Source organism: Toxorhynchites rutilus, chromosome 2 (assembly GCF_029784135.1).
Source record: "Toxorhynchites rutilus septentrionalis strain SRP chromosome 2, ASM2978413v1, whole genome shotgun sequence".
In the NCBI taxonomy this organism is placed as follows: Eukaryota; Metazoa; Arthropoda; class Insecta; order Diptera; family Culicidae; genus Toxorhynchites; species Toxorhynchites rutilus.
In genome coordinates, this window is record NC_073745.1 from 185779201 (window position 1) to 185806335 (window position 27135).

Sequence of the window (27135 nt, forward strand, 5' to 3'; positions counted from 1 at the left end):
CGCCACACACACACACACATACACGCGCGCAACTCTTTTCGTTTGCTGGTTATCGAGAGGAAACCTGGAAAGAAATGATCGTTACTGAAAAATAATCTGCCAGTTCCCCTTGGAATTGAAAATTACATTCAAGCGACTTTATTTTAATGTTTTCTATCCATATAATACTGCGACCACATACATTTGGTTTTGTGATTTGTCAATCAAGTGCAGTTAGCAGGAAAGCTTCTGAAGATTATTCTTCAGAACAAGGTTTTTTGTATCCAATATTGGATGCATAAAACCTTGAGTCTCCAACGTAACACTCTCGTTTTTGAAGTCACCCAAATATATATTTATTCATTCATTCAGGATGGATTTAGATTCAACTTCAAACAAATGATCTCTAAATCAACGATAGTCCTACGTCACCCTTGCGGTTATACCATAGATATAACCCACTTCCTGTTTTTTGAAATAGAAATCTGAAGTTAAAGGTAAAATTCGTGAATACGTCCGTTTTGTAGATAAACAATTCGGGAAGAAGCCCAAGGTTATTCGATCAGACAGAGGTGGGGATACACGAGCCACAGTATCTGGAGGTTCTACGCTACGTACAAGGATTTTCCCAAAAAATTGTAACGAATTGCGGTCTTGTATTCTCCCTGTGATCAAGCAAGCATCTTTTCGGACTGTTTTGACCTTAGCAAACAGGGACCGTATGCTAGTTTGTCACATAGATATCAAAACAGCATACTTATATGGGGAGCTTCAGGAAATCTACATGAAGCAACCTCCGAGCTTCACGAGCATCAGCCCAAATGCTGTATGCCATTTGAAACGCAGTCTTCATTGACTCAAGCCGGCCGCAAGGGTCTGGAACCGTAGAATTGATGATGTTTTCAAAAATCTTGGTTTCCAACCGTCCACTGCAGATCACATCCTTATGCTAAAATTTCCGTTGGTTTATCTGCGTTCATATGAAGGACTATGCTGATCACGCGCATTGTTTCCATCTGTGTAGCAAAGAGAAACTTAAATTCACCCACATTCTCCGTTATACTCAACGAGAGCACTCCTCTTTGGTCTACAATCACCATAGTTCTAGACAAGTGCGAGTGCAAGATGATGGAAGATAAGTTTTTTTTCACTCAACGATCGTGTGTTATGTGGAAAAAGGGTGGAAAGAGAGCGCACAAACTCTCCACAGTGTAGCGGATAAATTTACTGGAGAGTATACTTTGGTGAGCATTTACCTGTGCGCTCTGGTTGGCGCTCTGGTGGATGGACACAGGTAAAAGAACAGAAGTGGTTTTCAATCAACTTAGCGCTGTGGTTCTCTGAAAAATAGTAAACCGAGGTGAAACATGCGTGTGGATTATATGTCGAATGGGATTGCACTATTCAGTTTACTCTTCAGTGCACTCTTCAGTGTAATCCCCAGTGTGGCAGAGTGCGGATCAGCGCACTCCAGTGCTGGATACAGGTTTTCGCACACTCAATCTCCCAAGAGTTAGGGGGTCTTCGTAGCCACTTACGCGTTCGCTTACCAAGCGATCGATCGTGAGTTCAAACTCAGGGCCCCCAACTGACCATCTTTTTGTTGTTATAGAATAACTCGTCCACGCAACCATCATCAGCGATGGAAATAGATCCACGGTGGAACAAAGATCGATTCATCCATACAACTGCTCTGCTCTGCAAGAAACATCGCGCTGCTGTTCTATTAATAACCCAACAATGATCAATATCAACTGTCTCCGCTGTCCGGTCTGCTGAACAATGGAAGAACAGAAAGAATATCCTTAAGCCTAAATGGCTACTACTGTGTAGTTTACCATAATGTAATGGAACAGAAAACTTAACGCCTAAACGGCTACTACTAACTACTGTGTAATTTACAATTTATAGAAACATAAACATATGTACGTGTACACGATGAACACCCGGCTCTGTTACAGCTAAAATGCTATGAGCCTAATAAATAAATGAATGGGTTAAAAAGAATAAAAAATCTCCCAAGAGTAAAGAGAGTGTAAAAGAGTGTGACTCACCCGCACCAAGGTTTCTCCTAACTAACGCACACTGGCTCTTTATATGGTAGATGATTTTGGTTTGCCCGATTTGGAGAGTTTTTACGCAGCTAGTAAATGCAAATCGATTTTTCTTCATGAAAATCACACATAATCGATACGAGTTTGGGTTTGTTGAAAGCCCCAAGTCTCTAGTTACTAATACAGACAGACATTACAATTTAACTCCATCATGAAAAAGACGATTTTATTTATATATTCTGAAACATTCGAATTCCTTATTTGACATAGGAGCGCTGAATTAGAGCATTCAAAAAAACTGGGCAAACCAAGATCATATTTCATTTACCTTATGTTTCCGGAATTGTGCATGGGTTTTCTTTGGTGAGTGAGGGCTGATTTAGACGGTGCCAGTCAACGCGCTAGTAGAAGAATCCAATCACTAGAGTCTAGTTATTAGAGCCATGTAAACACCCGGCTCCAGTTACTTGCGCAAGTATCGCACAAGTAATTGGCCACGCCAGCGAATAGAAATTTTTCTAGATACTGGCGCCAATAGATAAATGACAATTTCTTCCAAACAGTGCGTCATATTAGACATTTGTGTGAAATCGAAATGCCAGGCAGTTTCAGTGGTGCAATATATTTATTTGTACTGGAAGGGAAAAATCTTTTACGGCTATGGTGAAGACAATTATTAAACGGTGTTATTTGGCTTGCTCTGTAATTTGTATGTTTGTATGTTTGTAACATGTTTGTTTGTAGCGCTTTACCACATTAAAAGAAATTTAACCCCCTTCCTGTTGACCGATTGGTCTGAAATTTGGAGCACACCTTTATCTCTGCAGTCATTATAAAACTGGGTATTTCATTATTTTAAAAATCCAAGATGGCGGCTGCTACAAAATGGCGGATTACATATTTTCTCAAAACCCCATCAACATGGGTATCAAATCAAAGGGCTTGACTAGTAGAACACAGTTATGCATGAGGAATGCAAATCCAAAATGGCCGCCTCCACAAAACGGTGGTTCACATATCTTCTCAAAACCCGGTCAATATTGGTATCAAATGAAAGGGCTTGACTAGTAGAACACAGTTATTCATGAGAAATGCAAATTCAAAATGGCCGCCACCACAAAATGGCGGATCACATATTTTCTCAAAACCCTATCAATATAGGTATCAAATGAAAGGGCTTGGCTAGTAGAACACAATTAATCATGAGGAATGCAAATTCAAAATGGCCGCCACCACAGAATGGCGGATTACATATTTTCTCAAAATCCCATCAACATGGGTATCAAATGAAAGGGCTTGACTAGTAGAACACAGTTATTCATGAGAAATGCAAATCCAAAATGGCCGCCACCACAAAATGACGGATCACATATTTTCTTAAAACCCTATCAATATGGGTATCAAATGAAAGGGCTTGACTAGTAGAACACAGTTATTCATGAGAAATGCAAATCCAAAATGGCCGCCACCACAAAATGACGGATCACATATTTTCTTAAAACCCTATCAATATGGGTAACAAATGAATGGACTTGACTAGTAGAACACAGTTATCCATGAGAAATGCAAATTCAAAATGGCCGCCACCACAGAATGGCGGATTACATATTTTCTCAAAAACCCATCAACATGGGTATCAAATGAAAGGGCTTGACTGGTAGAACACAGTTATTCATGAGAAATGCAAATCCGAAATGGCCGCCACCACAAAATGACGGATCACATATTGACGTAGGACTACGTCTAACCGGAAGATATAGGGGGTGAAATGGAAATCTAGGCACTGAACAAGTAGGAAGAAATGCAAGATTTGGAACGCTTATAACTCGAGCATTTCTCAATAGATCGCAATGGTTTTGGCATCAATTGATAGGAAATATATCTACGCATCTATCATGATGAATAACATTTCACTTTTCTTGAGATAAATTATTGAATAATTGTGAAATATCAAGCATTGTCCAAATGCACTATGTGCCCATTTTTGATTGGTCCATTTTGTGCTCCTCAAATCGTACCGACCAAAACGGGCAACCAGAGCAGCAGCGAAACAGAATGAAGCACCATTGGAAAGGAAAAAGAAAAAAATGAACGAAACATTGGTCGCAGTCTCACACATGCGTAATTCTCGAGCCAGCCAGTCAGCTTAAAAATCCCCGCTCCGATGCCGTAACGATCATTCTCATTCAAACCGTACACCACATCGGTTCGCATCAAAACACTTCAACAAACCAACCCAAGCAGCCATGTCTGGACATGGCAAAGGAGGAAAAGTGAAGGGAAAGGCAAAATCCCGCTCGAACCGTGTTGATCTGGAGTTCCCCGCAAGGGTAGCTAGGCCGAGCGCGTTAGTACCAGTGCACCAGCCCACCTAGCCGGCGTTATATAGTTTCGGCCGTCGAAGTGATCGAGTTGGCTGGTAAAGCTGCTCGCGACGATAAGAAAACCCGCATTCAGAACAGAACACATTCGGTTCGGTGGACATCAAGACAACAACAGGCAGTTGCAGCGAGTGGCAAACGCAATCGCAAAACGGCAGCTGGTAGCAGAAGAAAAAAGTTTGTTCTTTGGTGGCAAATTCAGAATAAGGCGGCATCGAGGGCGTTCGAAATGGTTTTTTTTTCAAAACCACGAGTACTAAGTTTTCTAAAATTCCATAAAACACGGCGCTTATCAGGGCCATTAAAACTTTCAAAAAAGAGTTTACGAAATACAGTTCAATGCTTTCTAAAATAATATCCAAAATAATAATAAAACACAAATTGATTTTTTCATAATTTGTTTGCCAGTATATGATGAGTATGTGAATTTGGCAGTTGTTCTGAGCTTATTTATGGTTGGGGACTTTCCCGATTATTCAATATTCATTAATTTTTAAATTGCTTCTAGATTGAAAGTACAGTAATTTACATTTAGCTCGACATTCAGCTAATTGGACGGACCTGTAATGCGACATATTTAGTTGGACATTTTTGTAAAGTTCGAGGTCCAAATTATGACCCCACATCGAAAGTCGACACTGTACCACTGTCATCGCAAATGTTCAATTACAGGTTAAAATCGCCTCCAATGCGACACTGAGTGGTGTTTCGGCACGCCGCATTAAATGTAATTTACTATACAACATGTCACAAGCTGGATGGGAAGAAATTTTCCAACTGTGAAAGCTGTGGCGAGTGGCAAACGCAATCGCTAAACAGGAAGGTTTAGCCGAACAAGATGGGGATATCGAGTGATAACAAAACAATAAACTCTTTAGATTAAAGATAATTTTGTGATACTGAAAAGGACCCTTTTTAGCCTGCATGTGAATCCAACGAGCGAACAAATCGTAATGAATGTATTTTTTTGCCATCGCTGCCTTTTCTTCTTCTTCTTTTTGGCTTTAAGAGGGTTTAAATTTTTCAGTTCATTCGCTCTTTCGATCGTCTCGTTGGACTCGCCCCTTTGGCTTAGTCTGCTGATTTGTCTCTATCCTGTGAGTGTGTACCGCTAGAGTACAAAAGGCGCGGATCCGCTGAAAAATATATCATTCTTTTTCAAACCGTAAATCAGTGTGGTTGTGTGGCATCGTTTCACATCACATCGCATCAACGGATTGGTGCCGGAGCACCAGTATACCTGATAGCGGTTACAGAATTTCGGCCGCCGGAGTGCTCGAGTTGGCTTGCAAAGCTGCTCACAACAATAAAAGACGGGTGGGTAATGTCGGGGACATAACCGGAGTGACGTAGGACTATACAAAGGGGACAACTTTTTCTAAATATATATTTTAAATATATTGTTTTATTTTCTTCTCCTACGTGAATACCTACCTATCTACCTGAAATATGGATTAGTTTACTGTATACTCTTTATGAGCATGTTGGGAGTTCTGAAAAGAACCTTTGGTGTTGTGTTTTTGTGTTTTTTTTACAAACTTTCTCATTTTTTTCTCACTGTCTTATAGTTGATTCTTTATTTTTTTCTGAAGGCTTTGTACTTATTAAATGTTCAACGCCGGGCATCTTTTGGCGTATGCACATATCGTACAATCAAAATGATGGCTGTGATAGGGAATGCATAGGTGGTCATCAGTTCATTCACTATCATATATTTAACTATTGAGTACATTACCGTACCTTAAGGGGGTATTCTAGTGTAGAGACACGAATTTCGGACGTTTTTTCGAACTCCGTAAAAATAAAACAAAGAATATTTTTACTATCCATTATATCATTATTCGTTTATCTATCTTTCAACAATAAAACAAAAATAGGACAGAAAAAAAATATTCATAATTAGAATAGTTACATGCTGGTGAAGTGAGGGTGTTCAAAAAAAAGTTGTGCCATGGCGTACACGATTCCAGTCCTTCTGGTTATCTGAAACAAAAAAATCGAACAGATTCTGAATCAGTAAAGATGTCGCTATGGCATGAACCTCGGACAAGTCAAAAACATGGGTTTTAACAAAATGGCGGCGGTTTGAAAACAAAAATGCTGTTTAAAACGTTTTTTTTGTTTTTTTTTTGTTTAAAACTATTTTTTTAAAAATAGTAAAATTAAAAAGTTATAATTTTTTATTGGTTCATGCGATAGAGAGATGTATGCAGATTATTTTCATATAAATTTGACATAAATCGGTTCAGTAGAACTTGAGATATCGTGTACGCCAGTTAGAAAAAAAAACTAGTTCCGAGAGAAACGCGTTTGAAGTTCATTGTGATGGCCGTAACAGGTTAGATACCACATCACTAAGATGGCTCTAACTAGGTAAATAATAGGATTTTCGATAAGTCCTTTCTAGAGTATATTCTTGAATGCCTAAACTACAGAAATATGGTAAAAAAAAATTTCGATTTTTTCAGATTTCTAGACTAGAATACCACCTTAAACTGTGGTTTCGGAGACGAATGAATTGTGAGATTTGTAGTATCCGCAAACAAAGTAAATAAAAATGAAAAAGAACTGAGGTTTTGGAGACGAACTCTACGATCGATCGAGAAATAGAAGAGCTATAAGCGTTCTGAAAAACCAACAGTAAATACAGGGACGGATGACCTTCGGATTAAAGTCCTTTAAAATAAGAACAGAGCAGCAGGAAATACATAGCTCATCATGTTGCTCCTTAGTTATGTTTCTATATAATGCAGATGTAACGTCAGTCAATTTTCAACATCAGTTATCAACCAAAGAAAGCAGTTTTTGCTACCGAGAAAATTCGTTAATGCCATCATGCATACAATGTGTTGTAATTTGAAGCCACTTTCAATTCGGAAACCATGCATGGGTTTGTGAAAACTGAATGATCAATTTAAAATTTTGATATTGTGAATAACTTTTAATAACTCTTCTTTGAATGGTTTAATGGCCCTGAAAAGCACCGTGTTTTACGGTGGCTGGTTTTGCCACCAAAGCAGTCTGTATAAACAATTTTTTTCCTTCTTCTACCTGCTGCCGTTTTGCGATTGCGTTTGCCACTCGCTGAAACTAGTTGTTGCCACCGAACCGAATGTGGTATGTTCTTATTGTCGTGAACAGCTTTGCAAGCCAACTCGAGCACTCCGGCGTCCGAAACTCTATAACCGCTGTTAGGTATACTGGTGCTTCGGCACCAATCCGTTCGGCCTATTTACCCTTGCGGAGCAATCAGTGAATGCGACCAACAGGGAACTGCAAACCTGCATGGTTCGAGTGGGACTTTGCCTTTCACTTAACTTGTCCTCCTTTGCCGCGTCCACACGTCCACGTTGCTGCTTGTGTTGCTTTGTTGATGTGATGCGATGCGATGTGAAACGATGTCATACAACCACACTGATTTACGGTTTGAAAGAGAATGATATATTTTTCAGCGGGTCCGCCCGTTTTGTACTTTAGCGGTACACGCTCACAGGATAGAGACAAATCAACAGACTCAGCCAAAGGGGCGAGTCCAACGAGACGAACGAATGAGCGTTAAAAGGCAGCGATGTGAAGCGACCCTAATTCCTCCATATATGTATGTAGAGACGCTTGGAGAATGCTTCGCTCCTTTTTTTCATATTTCATTGAAGCACACTTGCGCTTTGTCGTCAAGATCCAAAAGTACATCACCCTTGTCGAAAATCGAACACTTCTCTAATTACATTATGTTGTTACCGAGTCTACATTTTTTTTCGTACATCAATTTTGTTATTTTTGTGCGAGTGAAACAAATCTCAAGTTTCCACTCGGTTCGTGGCAGTTCAACACACACGGGACATTTTTTGATTACTCGGCGCATAATTATTTATCGGCAGATATAGCGGGGTAACTCCAAGCGCCTCCCCCAGAAATTCGAAGGTAGAAGAATTAGTTTGTAGAATTAATTTCGGAAAAATAAAAGAGTCGAGAGTTGCACGCTAAAACGATTGGTCGAGTTTTAGTTGTATGAAAGAAAGCCAAGACCGTTTAGGCAACACTACAAGTGGTGACAGCGGTGGGAGGCTGTCCAAGTGGGGACAGCAGCCCACCCATCGTGGTGTTTACAAAGTGTTGATTTCCTTGAAGATAATCTGGGAATCGAACAGAATGAAGAATGAGAAAATGTGCGTGGACAGAGATTGTAGTGAAAGAAGAAGAAAATCGAAAAAATATGAATCAGCATAATGCGGTACAAGAAGTGACGTTCGAAAATGAACATATCGTAGTGAAAAAAAAATCTGGGAAATTATTAGTACAGTTGAGCCAAGTAAAATCATCCCCCTGTAGTAGTGATCTCCAAAGAAGAAAATTCCGGTAATGAATCGCTTGTTTCGGATCGATCGAACAATAAGGATATACTGTCGAGCATATGCAGCAAAGTGGAAAACATGTTGAAGAAAAATGATTCCCGCACGGAGTGGTTGAGCCATCGTTGTCTGCTGAAAAGTTTGATTCACGAACGATGTTTTCGCTGGACTGTGGTCCCGAGATGTCTATCTACATCGGATCAAATGTGGTAAAATATCCGTTGGTCAAAGGAGGAAGACAGGAACAAACGTTATTGTTGGAGGTAAACTCATCTCCCATGATTTTTCTTCGCTTTTATAGCGCTACTTTGTTTACATTTTTATTCTCGATAATCCCACATTTCAGTTACTCATGAACTGTTAAGTAAGTATTGGGGCATACATGTCCTTCAGGAATTCATTCCTGGTTTTCCAGCCCTTCGGTACATTCAAAAGCTATTATTGCGATTGATGGACACATTTTTGTTATAAATTGGCTGTAGACAAATATGCCTCAACATTTTACATTTTGTTAAAATCCCACTTCAAAGTGTGTATGTAAAGTTTAGAATCACACCTATTCAAATTATCGATAAGTACATTTCCCCATTTTTCCCTGTCCATACAATTAAAGTACGGGAGATATGATTGTGTCTTTCTAAACAGAACAAGCAGTCTTCCCAGAATTGACGGAATATTGTTAAATAATAATTATCCCTTCTTTGATTCATATTTTGATGCCGGGTTCAAATTTCTCTGCTAAATTAATTCAGTCTGTGTATTACATTCTTGAAGCATTAGAAGAATTAGATCGTACAACTTTCTTCTAGGTGCATAGTTTCCTTTCACACACATTTTATCGCTCTTATTCTAAAAATATCCTAATTTATTTAAAAATTGATTATCCTTCCAACAGTTGATTTGAATTGATTAGGAAAAAGCTTTTTCTTTTCACTTTTTTAAAATTTGGTTGTTTTGAGAGGAAAAAAAAATTGGTCCTTTTCACTTTCTCACTGCTGTCCTAATTTGTTACAATGAAATAGTTTGCAGTCGCCAACAATTGTAGTCTAGCTTTTATATAAATTTTTCATATATTACATCTGTTTTTTTACACTTTGAACCAACGATTTGCAAGGTTTAAATCGGTCTCACATTATTTGTTTTACATAATTTACTAGAATTCTTTATCTGGTTTCCACACATGGTTGCTATTCTATTTATTTTAGTGTTGGATTCTCAGTACATAATAAAAGATCATGGAACGCGGAATCCGATTTAGATACTTCATGTTAACTTTGAATATTTTCCAAATATGACAATCGTCTAAATATTGACACAAAAATAACTGCCTCGCATCTACTACGATTATTTCCCTTGATGAATTAATTGGCTTTTAATTTTATTTTGATAATTTTTTTAACTTTAATGCTTTATGGGAAAGTTGATGGAATATCATATAGCTCCTATGTCTAGTATTACCGAAATTAGTGCTCCTCTAGATTGTCACCTTGTTAGATCCGTATCGCAGTGAGATTACTGTCTGTCCGATTCACATTTGCTCCTCCGAGAACTGACGTTTGTTCCTGTCTTCCTCCTTTGACCAACGGATAGTTTACCACATTTGATCCGATGTAGATAGACATCTCGGGACCACAGTTCAGCGAAAACATGAATCGTGAATCAAACTTCTCAGCAGACAACGATGGCTCAACCAGCTTCTCCAACCGACTCCGTGCGGGAATCATTTTTCTTCAACATGCTTTTCACTTTGCTGTATATGCTCGACAGCATATCCTTATTGTTCGATCGATCCGAAACAAGCGATTCATTACCGGAATTTTCTTCTTTGGAGATCACTACTACAGGGGGATGGTTTTACTTGGCTCAACTGTACTAATAATTTCCCAGATTTTTTTTTTCACTACGATATGTTCATTTTCGAACGTCACTTCTTGTACCGCATTATGCTGATTCATATTTTTTCGATTTTCTTCTTCTTTCACTACAATCTCTGTCCACGCACATTTTCTCAACTAGGGATTCTGTTCTATTCCCAGATTACCTTCAAGGAAATCAACACTTTGTAAACACCACGATGGGTGGGCTGCTGTCCCCACTTGGACAGCCTCCCACCGCTGTCACCACTTGTAGCGTTGCCTAAACGGTCTTGGCTTTCTTTCATACAACTAAAACTCGACCAATCGTTTTAGCGTGCAACTCTCGACTCTTTTATTTTTCCGAAATTAATTCTACAAACTAATTCTTCTACCTTCGAATTTCTGGGGGAGGCGCTTGGAGTTACCCCGCTATATCTGCCGATAAATAATTATGCGCCGAGTAATCAAAAAATGTCCCGTGTGTGTTGAACTGCCACGAACCGAGTGGAAACTTGAGATTTGTTTCACTCGCACAAAAATAACAAAATTGATGTACGAAAAAAAATGTAGACTCGGTAACAACATAATGTAATTAGAGAAGTGTTCGATTTTCGACAAGGGTGATGCACTTTTGGATCTTGACGACAAAGCGCAAGTGTGCTTCAATGAAATATGGAAAAATGGAGCGAAGCATTCTCCAAGCGTCTCTATAATGATGTCTGAAGCGATTAGGGCCGCTTCAGATGGCAAACAAATATATTCATTACGATTTGTTCGCTCGTTGGGTTCACATGCAGTTGTTTCTAACAAACACGAAGGCACCGAAGACTAGTGGAAAAGCCGCCGAAAAGTTCGGCACGGCGCAGAAGAATATCTCGGAAACCGACAAGAAGAAGAAGAAGGAATCATATGCTATCTACATCAAAAGGTGCTGAATCAGCACGGCTTACAGAGACAAGGCTAGTTCTTTAGCGAGTAAACATTTTTTTTGATGACGTCATCCGAATTGTCAGTGTAAACAGTCGCCAGTTGTATTTTGTTTTCCGACTTACGCGTAAATGTTCCTGAAATGAAAAATCGAACATGGTTCAATGCACTGTGAGCGGGTGTATAAATTATGAAAATGACATTATCGGACCAAAAAAGAGATTCTTTCGCTTTCCGAAAAACCGAGAATTATGTTCTTTGTGGATAAATGTTTTATCAAATTATTCATGGTGTTAAATATAATTAACTATATTATCAACGCACAAACTTACAAAGCACGAAAAATAAAAAATAAGAACACATTGTTTACTTCAACGACTCAGATGACGTCACTAAAAAATGACGGATCCGGAGTAGCTAGCCTTGTCTCTGTAAGCCGTGCTGAATCAGGATCATTCCGACACCGGTTTCTCATCGAAGGCGATGAGCGTCATGAGCTTCGTCAATGCATCTTTGAGCGTATCGTAGCGGAAGCCTCGCGTCTGACCCACTACAATCAGCGGTCAACCATTACGGTGTGGAAAATTCAGATCCCAATCAGTCTGTTGCTGCCCGGTGAACTTGCATGCGGTTTCCGAAGGTACCAAAGCGGTGAAGAAATATACCAGCTCCAAATAAAGAACGTTTTCCGACCGCTGATTCGGAAGCAAGCCCTAAAAAGCCACAAAATAATGTTTAGCGATTGCGTTTGCCACTCGCCACAGGATTCAAAATTGGAAGATTTCTCCCCATCCAGCTTGGGACATGTTGTACTGCAAATTTCATTTATTGTGACATGCCGAAGCAGCACTCAGTGTCGCATTGGAGGCGATTTTAACCTGTAATTGAACATTTGCGATGACAGTGGTACAGCTTTGACAGTTGGAAAATTTCTTCCCATCCAGCTTGGGACATGTTGGGTCATAATTAAAACCCCGAACAAAAATGTCCAACTAAATATATCGCATTACAGGTCCGTCCAATTAGCTAAATGTCGAACTAAATGTAAATTACTGTACTTTCAATCTGGAAGTAATTTAAGAATTGGTGTAATTTAAGAATTGTTTTGGATAATATTTTAGGATGCATTGAACTGTATTTTAAAAACTCTTTTTTGAAAGGTTTAATGGCCCTGAAAAGCGCCGTGTTTTATGGAATGGTTCCAAAACTTAGTACTCGTGGTTTTGAAAAAAAAAACCTTTTCGAACGCCCTCGATGCCGCCTTGTTCTGAATTTGCCACCAAAGCAGTTTGTATAAAGAACAAACTTTTTTCTTCTGCCACCTGCTGCCGTTTTGCGATTGCGTTTGCCACTCGCCACTCGCTGCAACTGCCTGTTGTTGTCTTGATGTCCACCGAACCGAATGTGGTCTGTTCTGAATGCGGGTTTTCTTATCGTCGCGAGCAGCTTTTCCAGCCAACTCGATCACTTCGGCGGCCGAAACTATATAACGCCGGCTAGGTGGACCGGTGCACTGGTACTAACTCACTCGGCCTAGCTACCCTTGCGGAGCAATTGGCAGACCAACACGGTTCGAGCGGAATTTTGCCTTTCCCTTCATATTTCCTCCTTTGCCATGTCCAGACATGGCTGCTTGTGTTGGTTTGCTGATGTGATGTGATGCGAAACGATGTGGTGTACGGTTTGGATGAGAATGATCGTTACGGCAGCGGAGCGGGGATTTTTAAGCTGACTGGTTGGCTCGAGAACTACGCATGTGTGAGACTGCGACCAATGTTTCGTTCATATTTTTTTTCTTTTTCCTTTCCAATCGTGCTTCATTGTATTTCGCTGCTGCTCTGGTTACCCGTTTTGGTCGGTACGATATGAGGAGCACAAAATGGACCAATCAAAAATGAGCACATAGTGCATTTGGACAATGCTTGATATTTCACAATTATTCAATTATTTATCTCAAGAAAAATGAAATGTTATTCATTATGATAGATGCGTAGATATATTTCCTATCAATTGATGCAAAAACCTTTGCGATCTATTGAGAAATGCTCGAGTTATAAGCGTTCCAAATCTTGCATTTTTTTCCTATTTGTTCAGTGCCTAGATTTTCATTTCACCCCCTATATCTTCCGGTTAGACGTAGTCCTACGTCAAAAAAAACCCGCAAAACCGAACAGAACAGAGCACATTCGGTTCGGTGGCAACAACTAGTTTCAGCGAGTGGCAAACGCAATCGTAAAACGGCAGCAGGTAGAAGAAGGAAAATGTTTGTTTATATAGACTGCTTTGGTAGCAAAACCAGCCACCGTAAAACACGGCGCTTTTCAGGGCCATTAAACCTTTCAAAGAAGAGTTATTGAAAGTTTTTCACAATACCAATGCATTATAAAGAGACATAATATGACATATAATATAAACTGATTTATTTTGTTTATCTTGTTCTTGAACTTATTGGTGGTTGGGGTCTTTTAAATTGATCATTAAGTTTTCACAAACCCATGCATGGTTTCCGAATTAAAAATGGCTTCAAATTACAACACATTGTATGCAGGATGGCATTAACGAATTTTCTCGGTAGCAAGAACTGCTTTCTTTGGTTGATAACTGATGTTGAAAAATGAATGACGTTACATCTGCATTGTATAGAAAAATAACTAAGGAGCAACATGATGAGCTATGTATTGCCTTATTCTTCTTTCTTTGTTTTTAAGAGGCTTTGAACTTTGCAGTTCATTCGCCTCTATGTATTTCCTGCTGCTCTGTTCTTATTTTAAAGGGCTTTAATCCGAAGGTCATTCGTCCATGTATTTACTGTTGGTTTTTCAGAACTCTTATAGCTCGTTTATTTCTCGACAGATCGTAGAGTTCGTCTTTTCGTTCTTTTTCATTTTTATTTACTTTGTTTGCGGAAACTACAAATCTTACAATTCATTCGTCTCCGAAACACGGAAACAGTTTAAGGTACGGTAATGTGCTCAATAGTGAAATATATGATAGTAATGAGCTGATGACAACCTATGCATCCCCTATCACAGCCATCTTTTTGATTGTACGATATGTGCATACGTCGAAAGATGCCCGGCGTTGAACATTTAATAAGTACAAAGCCTTCGGAAAAAAATCAAGAATTAACTATAAGACAGCGAGAAAAAATTGAGAAAGTTTGTAAAAAAAAACGCAAAAACACAACACCAAAGGTTCTTTTCAGAACCCCCAACATGTTCATGAAGAGTAAACAGTAAACTAATCCATTTTTCAGGTAGATAGGTTCACGTAGCAGAAGAAAATAAAACAATATATTTAAAATATATATTTAGCAAAAGCTGTCCCCTTTGTATAGTCCTACGTCACTCCGGTTATGTCCCCGACATTACCCACCCGTCTTTTTTCTCAAAATCCTTTTAATATGGGTATAAAATGAAAGGGCTTGACTAGTAGAACACAGTTATTCATGAAAAATGCAAATCCAAGATGGTGACCACTACAAAATGGCGGATTACATATTTTCTCAGAACCCCATCAATATGGGTATCAAATGAAAGGGCTTGACTAGTAGAACACAGTTATTCATGAGAAATGCAAATCCAGAAAGGCCGTCACCACAAAACGGTGGTTCACATATTTTCTCAAAACCCTTCAATATGGGTATCAAATGAAAGGGCTTGACTAGTAGAATACAGTTATTTATGAAAAATGCAAATCTAAAATGGCCGCCACTACAAAATGGTGGATTACATATTTTCAGAAATTTATGGAAAATTATGAAAAATGCAAATCCAAAATGACCGCCATCATAAAATGGCGCCATGTTTTTCTCAAAGCCCATCAATATGGGTATCAAATGAAGATGCTCGGCTGTTAGAACACAGTAGATCATGAAAAATCCCAACAAACATCGAAACATACTTTTAATTCTACTGTCATTATAAAACTGCGTATTCCATGTTCATGGAAAATTTGATTTGGCCGCCGCTAAAAAATGGCTGAATGGTTTGATTTGGAGAGTACACTACACTATGAACAACATAATTTCGAAAAGGTCACCGCCATAAAATGGTCCACTATGTATTTTTTGCAATCCCCTCAATGTTAGTATCAAATGAAATGATTTCACTAATAGAATACAGTACACCATCGAAATATTCCGAAGAAAGTAAGGTAAGAAACAAAAATTGAAAAAACACAAATTTTTTGAATGGTTTTAATGTAGAGAAACTAGGAAATAAAATAAGTAAATTATCACATCCGTTCTTTCATTGATCTAGGGCAATGATGAGATTAAAATAACATCGTGGGGTATATGATGAAACAACTAACTGTGGATAATGGAAATCCAACGTTTATTTCTTAACTAATTTTCTTCGGAATATTCTCATGATGTATTGTATTCTATTAGTCAAATCATTTTATTTGATACCGATATTGAGGGAATTGCGAAAAATACATAGTCGACCATTTAGTGGCGGCGACCTTTTTGAATTTATGTTGTTTATTATGTTTCGTGTTCTTCATGCCAAGTCATTCAGCCATTTTTAGCGAAGGCCAAAATAAATTTTTCAAGGTCATAGAATACGTAGTTTGATAATGGCAGTAGAATTAAAAGAACGTTCCATATTTCAGATCAATCAGTCAATAATAACGGGGCAATTTTCTATTAATATGGGACAACCCTACAAACATTCAAACATACATACAAACAGGTCAAGCTGAATGAAACCATTTAAAAAGTAATTAGTTGTTTGGGGACTGCGGTCATTTTGGATTTGCATTTTTCATAAATTACTGTCTTCTACTAGTCAATCCCTATCATTTGATATACATATTGATGGGGTTCTGATAAAATGTGTAATCCACCATTTTGTAGTGGTCGCCATCTTGGATTTGCATTTCTCATGTATAACTGTGTTCTACTAGTTAAGTTCTTTTATCGGATACCCATATTGATGGGGTTTTGAGACAACGTGTAATCAGTCATTTTGAGATGGCGGCCATTTTTGATTCGCATTTTTCATAAATAACTGTGTTCTACTAGTCAATCCCTTTCATTTGATATCCATATTGATAGGGTTTAAAGAAAATATGTAATCCGCCATTTTGTGGTGACGGCCATTTTTGATTCGCATTTTTCATAAATAACTGTCAATCCCTTTCATTTGATACCCACATTGATCGGGTTTAAAGAAAATATGTAATCCGCCATTTTGTGGTGGAGGCCATTTTGGATTTGCATTTCTCATGAATAACTGTGTTCTACTAGTCAAGCCCTTTCATTTGATACCCATATTGATGGGGTTTTGAGAAAATATGTAATCCGTCATTTTGTGGTGGCGGCCATTTTGGATTTGCATTTCTCATGAATAATTGTGTTCTACTAGTCAAGCCATTTCATTTGATACCCATATTGAAGGAGTTTGGGAGAATATGTAATCCGCCATTTTGTAGCGGCAGCCATCTTGGAGTTTTGAAATCATGAAATTCCCAGTTTTATAATGACTGCAGAGATAAAGGTGTGTTCCAAATTTCAGATCAATCGGTCAACAGGAAGGGGCTCAAATTTATATCGATGTGGTCATGCGCTACAGACACACATGTTACAAACATACAAATTACAGGGCAAGCTAAATAAAACCGTTTAAAAACAGTTCCTATCGGTGCTTTATGAGAAAAATCTGTGTTCTTACTGTACAGAACAAAACAAAAAAAACTGAAAAAATATACCTTTCCGGATAAATCTGTACATTTGCCAACACTGGATGGTTCGACGGTACAAGGAATATCAAATTCAATTCCCTCAACATGGAAGAATCTCCATTCGCGTTGACGGCATTGTTCTTTATGTGTTCGATTTGTGAAGCGAAAATGATGAAAATGAAATGGGCCTACAAAACCGATAAAGATTAATTTGCCTCCCAAAATGGTTATCGCCACCAGATGTCGCCACTGTCATTCGTCATCGAGGATAAAGTGACAGCCAAGCTGTCCAGTTGCTGAAAATGTGTATAAACGCACAGCACCAGTCAACTGGTGATCTAAATATGGCGTGCCTTTGACGTTCAAGTAACTGGCGCCAATTACTGGTCAATGTGTAAATCAGCTATGATGATTGTATTCTCAGTCCAGGAATGAAACTCGCGCGTCTGTGTATCATTTCAGAGAAAATGCCATCACTGCGCAATATGGCCTTCTTAGCCGAATTTTCATTGGTACTTTGACCACGATGTTTTCTGCCTCTAGCTTCTGACGCAGATTCTATATTCTAGCGATGTATCAATGTCTCGGGCCTCAATAGAAGCTTGTGAAAATCGATCGTCCAATGTATTTGCCTATTGGGACTTCGGTTTCTATGAAAGCATAATGGAACAACAACAGCTTATTTGAAGACCACAATTTGTAAACAAATTAAAAATATTGAAAAATATTTTATAGCTGTTCCACGTATATGATCCGCTGCTGTTGAAATCCACAGGAGAGAGAGTTCGAAAACGGTGACACGCATGGGAAGTAAAGGTGAGATTCGAAGGCAAACGTTTTTCAAGATGAGTACAATATTCAGATGAACACTTGTCTTTTAAATCGAGAATATACGAGAGTAGAGGGATATATTTAGACAGATTATTTCAACATATCACTTAAGGGGGGACACCTGTCTGGAAAGTCAGAAAATAATTAATTTTCGTGTTTTTTTTCGGATATTAGGAATAAAATTAAGCGTTCGGGTATTTTGGTTATTGTTTAAGGTATATTTGAAGATGTATTTTCCATTTTTTGAGTACACGAATAATGATTATTACGCTGTCGATAGTTGGATGCGTCTTTGAAAATCTGGAAATCGTTACCTTGCTGGTGGTATCGGTTCTGAAGCAATGGGGTGTCGTAGAACAAATTCCAATGAATATTTTGAAACTTTAGGATAATACCTAAAGCGTTACATAGGGGTTTTTGAAAATTCGAAAAATTGCCAAATTGGCGGCCATTTTTGTCAAAAATGCGTTATTTCTCATGCAAAATCGTTAAAAAATCGAAAAAATGAGATATTAAAAAACGGCTATGTAACGCTTTAGATAATCCATTTTTACATACTGATAAAAAAATTCAAAATCGGTCAAGTAGATCCGGAGATATCGATACCACCAGTTGAATAAACATGGTTTCGAGAAAAACGCGTTAGAAAATTCGTACAGCAATACTATATCCATTAAGGTGACCTCATACTTCTGGCTGTAACTTTCCAACGAAATCATATATCGAAAAATCCTTTTAGTACAATATTTCTGAGGGTATAAGCTTCCCAAAAGTGCAAAAAACAAAAATTCGAATTTTTCGATTTTCCAGTCCGGGGTCCCCCCTTAACATAGTCCACTCCCACCAACGTCTTCTTCAATTGGTAGAGGGCAAAGCTTACCGATCTTTCTTTTGATTTCACCTTTAGCCGTAATCAGAGTAGCGCGAATGTGCTTGTTCGGTTCAGGATGAAGTTTGATCACTCGTCCCGTAATCCAAGTATCCGATGGTGACGCGTTGACTTTAATTAGACACAGTTGGCCAAGCAATAAGTCCGGTTGTTTTGAAGACCACTTTTTTGTCCACTGCTGAAGGTTGTTGAGATATTCTCCATCTCCATTCTCCATTCTCCATTTCCATAACTCTCCATCTTTTCCAGGAGAGCTGAAGATTTTTCTGCACTTATTCATATCTTGTCAATCGGTTTGAGTCAAACCGATTGACGATGTCTCACAAAAAAAAAATGATCGGAAAGAGCTGTAATTGGTCGCCCAACTAGAAAGTGACCTGGTGTCAATGGATTAGGATCGCATACATCCGTAGATAATGGGGAAATAGGTTTTGAGTTTAGACATCCATCAATTGTCGAAATTGTCGCACTTCTGGTTCAATCTGGTTTTTGAATTGCTCGGTTCAACATTGAATTTCGTTCTTAGAGCCAACAAAATTAGTAGTATTATCGCAGAAATTAAAAGAACCTTGACCTCGTTGGCTGCTGTATCTTCTGAGAGTCGCAATGAAGACTGAACTTGGCAAGCTGCTTACCAGTTCTATGTGAACCGCACGCGTACGTAAACAAATGAACAACGCAACACATACATTGAGAGTCTTCTGATTTCGTATAAAGTTTTCCTTGATCGTACATGGTCCGTCAAAGTCAACACGACACGTTTGGAAAGGCCTACCTGATGTTAACTGAACTTTTGGAATCTCTCCCATTACTTACTTGAGTGCTTGAGGGTTATTTCGAAAGCATGGTGAACATCGGTGAACAACTTTGTCTCACTATGTTTTTTCCATGGATCATCAAGTAGTTCAATCTTATTGTGATATATGTTTGTCGACAGCAATCAACATGGTTACGGCAATTGGCTGGTAGGATGATTGGATGCGGTTGATCATAATTCAAACCAGCTGCCTAGATGCGGATGGAAGTCAGGATCAGCTAAATTTACGTCTGAAAGATTCGAGTTGTCTGTTTCTAAATCCTTTGGGGGAATGCTCCCGGTTACATTATCCAATACAGCACCGGTCTTGTCCTGCGATAATCGGGCATGCGTGATTTGATAGAAATCCAACCTCTTTCGTGAACTGGTTGTTTGAATTGTCCATAACATACACTTAACTTCGATCATATTAGATTCAATAGCGAAGTTTAACTGTGAGCCTCAGTCTAATAAAGCCAGCGCTACACGATGCTACGAACACCCTCGAATGTTGGACGCTCGATGATTCGACGCATCGTGTAGTCGATTGACGAGCTACGAACCTCCAATGTCGAGTGTCGAATATTCGCGTTGGAAGGTAATCCGTTCGTTGTGGATTACCTTCCAACACGAGTGGCACGAGTCAAAGGATTTTAGTCATTCGTTGATTCGACACTCGATGACATTCGATACACCGCTACACGATTCGCCCGAATCTATCTTTGACAGATTGGTTTGTTTACAAGTTTTAGATGAAGGAACTATGAAATTGATTCATAAAATTCAAAATATTCGGCAAAATATTGCAATTTAATAATGTTGATTTCAAGCATTTTTAATTTACTGCCCGATATCAGTACAATTGCTATGGCAGCAATTTCAATACTCGCATCGTCATCCAGTATCCTAACGTTTTTGATGGTAAATAAAAACAATAAACATTCGATCCACATACTCGCCGATTGTTTGGACCGATTGCATTGAATCGAACATTCACTTCACCGTGTAGCAGCACATTCGTCACAACATTTGTCGATTCATCGAGTCAAATGTTTGAGTCCAACATTCGAGTGAAACGTTGGACGAATCGTGTAGCGCCCGCATAAGACTCGGCCCAATATGAGGGCACCGGCCAAGGCTGTGAACCAATACTATAGCAGTAGGAAGAATGGATGCTTGTGTTGATGGATAAGTCAGCGTGATTTGTTCTATATGCATATTTATTAAACAAAATTATTCGCCCATCGCTCAATATAAACGGAATCTATAAAAACTACTCACTTTTCTCTCGATGACGCTTATCTGGTGGGTTGTTATTGTAATTGAAATTACCTTTCTTCTCTCGGTGGATCGATGCATGATGCTTCCCATCACATTTGAAGCAGTCTCCGCTCCGACATTTAACTGCAGTATGATTCGGCTAGAGACAATCTTCACCTTTTTGTCGGAAGATTTTGCACGGTACCGATCACAGCCTCCAATAAAGTGTTCCCCTCTGCAAGCTACGCATGAGCCTAAGGTGGCATTGGCTCGGGGTACGCGCGAAAATTTGATTGTACGAAGAGAAACAAACAATTTTGTTCGATAGAAGCTGACGAATTCGAACGAAGCAAGGGGGAAGCAATGTAACCACACCAATAAAACTCAATGTGGTTGTTTACTTTCACTGTTGCATACAATTCGTACGACCACTTTTCCGCATCCAGTGTCACCGCAGCCTGATTGTGATAGTTTTGTGACTATCAGTGTCCGTCCATCCAATTTAACCCTTTTCGCAGGAATAGTGGTTTCCACATAAGATTTTTTTTCGAAGGTACAGCTTCTAGCATATGACAGCGGTCTGTGAAGAAATTTTTCAACATGTTGTACGATGAAAGTACTGTTCCTGAAGAGACAGCCTCCCACTCACGACAGGTGACTGGGTCCAGTTTATTGGTCATCAGATGAACCAAGATCGTATCCTCCATCGAACAGATGTCTCAGTCCAACCGCTGATTCCACGTAGACTGTCTTGAGTTCGAACATATCTCGAGTATGTTTTTGGATTAGTAGCTTAGGGTTGTTGTAGCGTCGCATATGTATTAGATTTCCAGTTTCTCTCGGTTTTTTGCTTCGTCGGGTAAAAACTGTTCCAGTGCGATTCGATGTTGATCATAATTCTGGTAACAGTTCTTAAGAATGTCACGCCTTGGTTCCAAGAGTATCATGTTGGAACGCCGAGATGTTGTCAAAAATTTTATTTATTTTGGTACAGGCGTGATTTCGCTGTACGATTAACCGATTTTAATCATCCTGCGCAGCACCGCTTCTGCACAATTTGACTGCTCAGCCTCTTTATCCGCAACCGTAACAATAACTTTCACGTCGTCGACTTTCGCCATGATTTAACCTGTTAAATGAAATAATTAAACATAAAAACATCCGGAAACGAGGATTTCCTTTTGGGACAAACTCTGATATCAAAGCTCGAACCGAATATCGATTTTTATATTGACGAACACACAAGTGCTATGCTACTCCACGTGAGGTCAAATATGATTTTGATAGATTTACCCCCGTTGGTTTGAATTTCTTATTTTCATCGAACCTACCTGTTTGAAGCAATTTCGCATCTGCAGGAAATGGAAAGATTTAGCTCCGATAGTTCTACCCAGACTCCATCTTCGAAATTGTTCAGAAAAGACCGATGTGTCTTATTAAACAAACATGACATGATTGTCCTTCGTTTTCAGCTTGTTTGACGTCATTTTGATGAAAGTTTGTTGCATTCGAGTGCTATGTGTTAAAGCAGATCGTTTTTCGTTATCCATCGACCCGTGTGTCGTTTAACTCGGAAATGTTGTTTAACTACCTACAGAACTACAAAATTAATAATCAATTTATCTTACTATGAACAAATCCGATTCGAAGGACCAAAAATAAATGATATTTTATAGCTGTTCCACAGATACGATCCGCTGCTGTTGAAATCCACGGGAAAGAGAGTTCGAAAAAGGTAACACGCATGGGAAGTAAAGACGACGTTGAAAAAACGTTTCTCAAGATGAATACAACATTCAGATGAACACTTGTCTGTTGAATTAACATTATGCCGAGGGGTGTACAGATGTACAAGAATAGAGGGATATATTTACACATATATTTAGACATATTATTATAACATATTATTACCAAATAGTATAAAAAAGTGGACATATGATAATAAAAGTGGCCCAATGGATAGTCATTACGAGATTACGAGGTACGGGAGTTGACCAATGGTCATTTGATACAAAAAAAATGTATTTTATGGTAGTTTCCTTCTGTGTAAAGTTTAAAATAGTTCGGAAAAGGTCGGGATAGCGGCCGATTAATTTGGCATGGAATTGTTCTATACATATATCATATTTTTTATTGTTCTGTTTAAATGATATTTATTCTTTCAACAAACTTTTATTGCTTTGAATCACGGACTTTATTCTTTCATCCGTTGGACACTACTATTGTTATTATGATTATGACCAACGCAAGACCGCAAGACAAAATTAAACAAAAATGAACACATACACACACAAAGAAGGCGAAACACTTGAGCGTATGTTATCTGTTGTTTTTGTGACGTCCAGTTTCATTGTGGTGTTGATACTTGTTGTTTCACACAATTTCCACTTTCGATGCATCTCGCAGCAAGCAGCCATACCGATCACAACCAGCGTTCATTTCATGTTCAACAAATTGCACGACCAGGATTCTACACACTAATATTATACTACCATTCTACCTCACTTGCCTTGCAATCGATTCGAAAACACCAAACTCTTCGAACGCAACACCAAATGTTAACCGCATAACCACGTTGAAAGTATCCATTTCCGCTCCTAGCTCAATGGTACCGTAATTGCTGACTATCGAACCCCAGCTTTAACTGTCCAAACTGAAGACCGCCAAATGTGGTATATCGATTTACTTTGATTAGCGGTAGAGAATCAACATGTTCATGACGAAAACAGCGGAATTCAAACAATTAATCCACCATCCAGTGTTCGAGAGCTGTTCTCAATTAAAAATATCTATTCATCAACTTACTTTAACCTGGTCGAATGTTGAAACCATTGACATATGTTCGCATTAAAAGGAATACAATTCTTGTGAAATTGTCGTTTTACTCTTCAATGTATGTTTTTGAAAACAATACGTATACATCACCTTCATTGCACCTGCGTGGTAAAATGTTCAACTTACTATTGTTCTTCATCGTATTTTCTTTTTAATCGCAAAGTTACCAGAACCCAATATTTTGTTTGTGCTCCAAATACTCCCATTCAATATATATATATATATATATATATATATATATATATATATATATATATATATATATATATATATATATATATATATATATATATATATATATATATATATATATATATATATATATATATATATATATATATATATATATATATATATATATATATATATATATATATATATATATATATATATATATATATATGTCAACAGGTTTGCTGTAGAGTGTAACGAAACATTCATCCTCATGAGATTTTCTCTTCTTCATAGCTTTCACGGAGCATGATCGTGAGTACTCTGTCTGTTCATCCTGCCATTTCACCAAATGCTTTTTCATCTCCCACGAAAAAAAAAAACTTTTCTCAACTCTTCGCCAGCTTCAGTTTCATGATTTTCATCACTTCCGCAAATTTTCCGATATCTCCATCGCATCCAAAATTGTCTATATGTGAATTGAGCCATCTCATGCCTACCCCTATCTAATCGACCATTACTTTGCCCCTAACCACCATAGCCAATAACATGAAACTGAAGTTGTTCGAGGAAGTTTTTTGGGGGTTTCCTACCTCTCTTTATTTGACAATTATGTGCGTATCGCACGGCGAGTCCATCAGCTCAAATGAAAAACTTTATTACGCTTCGGTAAGAGCATACAAACATTTGATAGAAATTTGAGTTATCCCACAGTTTACTCTTTGCTGGGCGAATATGCGGTATTATTTTACTTCCCCATTTGTTCTCTACACAGCTTCCTTCATACGCACCCTTTAGTTATGCTCCTTCTGTCCCAATATAAATATAACCGCTGATTACATCGATAGATCATGCGGTGTGTAGTGTGGTGATAGCTGATGTTTCATATGTTTGCATTACGGAATGAGTTAATGCTCGCAGTTTGAGTTATGCGATCATATCTTTCCCACCTATTCTGTATGTGATTCTTTTTTTTTCGAGAATGACGGTTCGTAGTAGAAGCTCTATCCAGAACTGTGGGTATGGTATGAATATAATGTTCAGTTTGTCACACCGATTGGATAGGATGCAACAATCTTAACTTTGATTCGAATCTATTCGAAGATCAAATCAGTCTGCACATTAAAAATGAAACTAAGAAACAATCCAACTATAGCAAATATATCACGCATTAATATACTTATGTTTGATCTAGATGAGGTGTTTTCAAACAGTGCAAGTGCTCCGCGTACTTGACAAAATCATATACTCACCCTGAAAAACAAACTGGTTTATTTTCTCTAACTGTTTATTATCCATATACAGACGAAATGTTGATAAAAAATAAAACGGTGCAACATTTTTTTTTGTATTGAATTTAAAATGTGCTCCGCCGCTAGTTCAGCTTACCTAAAATTCCTAAAATATCAATCCCGTCGAGGTTTCAATTGAAGAAGTAAGTTATGCTCGAATTAATTTCATAGCAAACCAAACGATAGTTTACCGATTGATTTTCTTGCGATTTGTTATATTTGAATTGGTTTGCTATTCCAGCCAATAATTACAAAGTATCATGCGTTCCATTAACCACTCGCTTATGATTCGATTTCTACCAGCTCGAAGCTACGTGAGCACCCTATGATTTGCAAAAGCACATGCCGCAACGTAACGTAAAATATTGCAAAATATTAGACCCGTATTTCTTTTTTTTTTTTAGGATGTTCATTTCCATTTTAGGGTGGTCCTTAAAATCAATTTTTCCCCATTTTTCCAATAATGACTAAGTTTTTTTTTAATATATATCTTTATTTCGTTTGATTTTTGTGAACAACTTATGCTTTGCATCTTAATTCTATTAGGCTGTCAAAAATGTCCTGCGGTATTTTTTTTGAATTTTCATTTTTTCATAAAATTAGTTACAATCATCTGTTTTAAGTCGAATATGCGTCGTTTTGTTCGATGACTTGTTCCCAACGAAATGCCAACTTCATAATACCCCTGTTATAGAAGCTTTTGAGTTTCCAAAGATATGTAAGAAGCCGGTTAAATTGAAGTGTATGGTGAAAGATATAATAACTATCTTCATTTATAAGCCTGGCCATTTGAGCTTTGTTGTTGTGTTCAGGCGTGAAACATTCAAAAAATTAAAATTCCAGTGTTTCATAACTATAGAACCAGAGTTCCTAATTCGTAGGTCAACTTTAGTTTTCAATCAGAACAAATATCCCATTCGGAGTGGTTTTGGCCCGGCTGCGCCATGTTGTAGTGTGTATTTCGCAGTGCCACAAATTATCAAAATATATTCACGAATGAAGAAATTAGCTTTTTCCCAGTGTCGGATGAATTCTCTCCTGTTGAAACTCAACACCATATCTGTCACAATGAGTATAACACGAGTGTCGAGACGTGTGAACTTTATCTGGTATATTGAACGAAAACAGCATGAACGAATTTCGAAAGCCTGCATTCAGGCATTCAGGCACTTTTTTACTGTCAATAATTTCAGGTAATTATCACGAACGTTAAGTTGATCTTCAACGCTTGCAGTGATTTTTTATTGAAAACGTGTTTGAGTTCCATATTTAGGAAAAAAAAGAAAGAACCAGGAATCCGGAAAAGGGAACATTAGTTTTTCGTTGCGCGGTGTTGAGCGGTTGAGCGTTCCGTTTCTATTTCTTATTCTTATACTGTATTATAGTGACTTTCAACACTTTTTGGCTGGTTCGTCACTTCCATTTTTGGAAGTATGTCGGGAGTGAGAATTGAACTCGTCCGTTTCCGTTTCCGTTTCCGCTTTCTATGCTCTTTTACAACCGCCATTTCACTCTAACACGATCTTAGTTTCTAACACTTGCTTTGTCTAACTCCATTTTCGGTCTTCCAGGGCCGTTTTCAATGAACCGGAAGCCACCATCTTCTTTTCCAAAATAGAATCGGAGTACGATATTCGACTTCTGCTGTTGAAGCCCTTCCATCCAATATATCGTTATATCATTGCTTGTCATCTAGAGCCAGTATCATTAAACCGGGAAGCAAATCAAGATTATGTTCGTTTTCCGCTCGCCTGTTATTGTCACCTATATAATAGGGGGTGCATGTCATTTCCGCCCAATCGGGAGTTGATTCATAAAATATAGCAA

At 38.2% G+C, this 27135-nt stretch overlaps 1 protein-coding gene across 11 annotated transcripts in view; it reads left to right on the forward strand.

Annotated features, from left to right (window-relative positions):
- LOC129770241 (SCY1-like protein 2) overlaps nt 1–27135 on the forward strand; it is a 295540-nt gene that overhangs the window by 216880 nt on the left and 51525 nt on the right. For 2 of the 11 annotated variants that reach the window (XR_008742071.1, XM_055772943.1), the window contains exon 18: nt 24314–24331. The exons of the other annotated variants lie outside the window; for them this stretch is intronic. Coding sequence is in view for 1 of the 2 variants with exons in the window: in XM_055772943.1 (XP_055628918.1) it covers nt 24314–24331 (18 nt within the window). In the remaining variant the exon portion in view is untranslated. The remainder of the gene's footprint in view (nt 1–24313; nt 24332–27135) is intronic. 11 annotated transcript variants of the gene reach the window in all.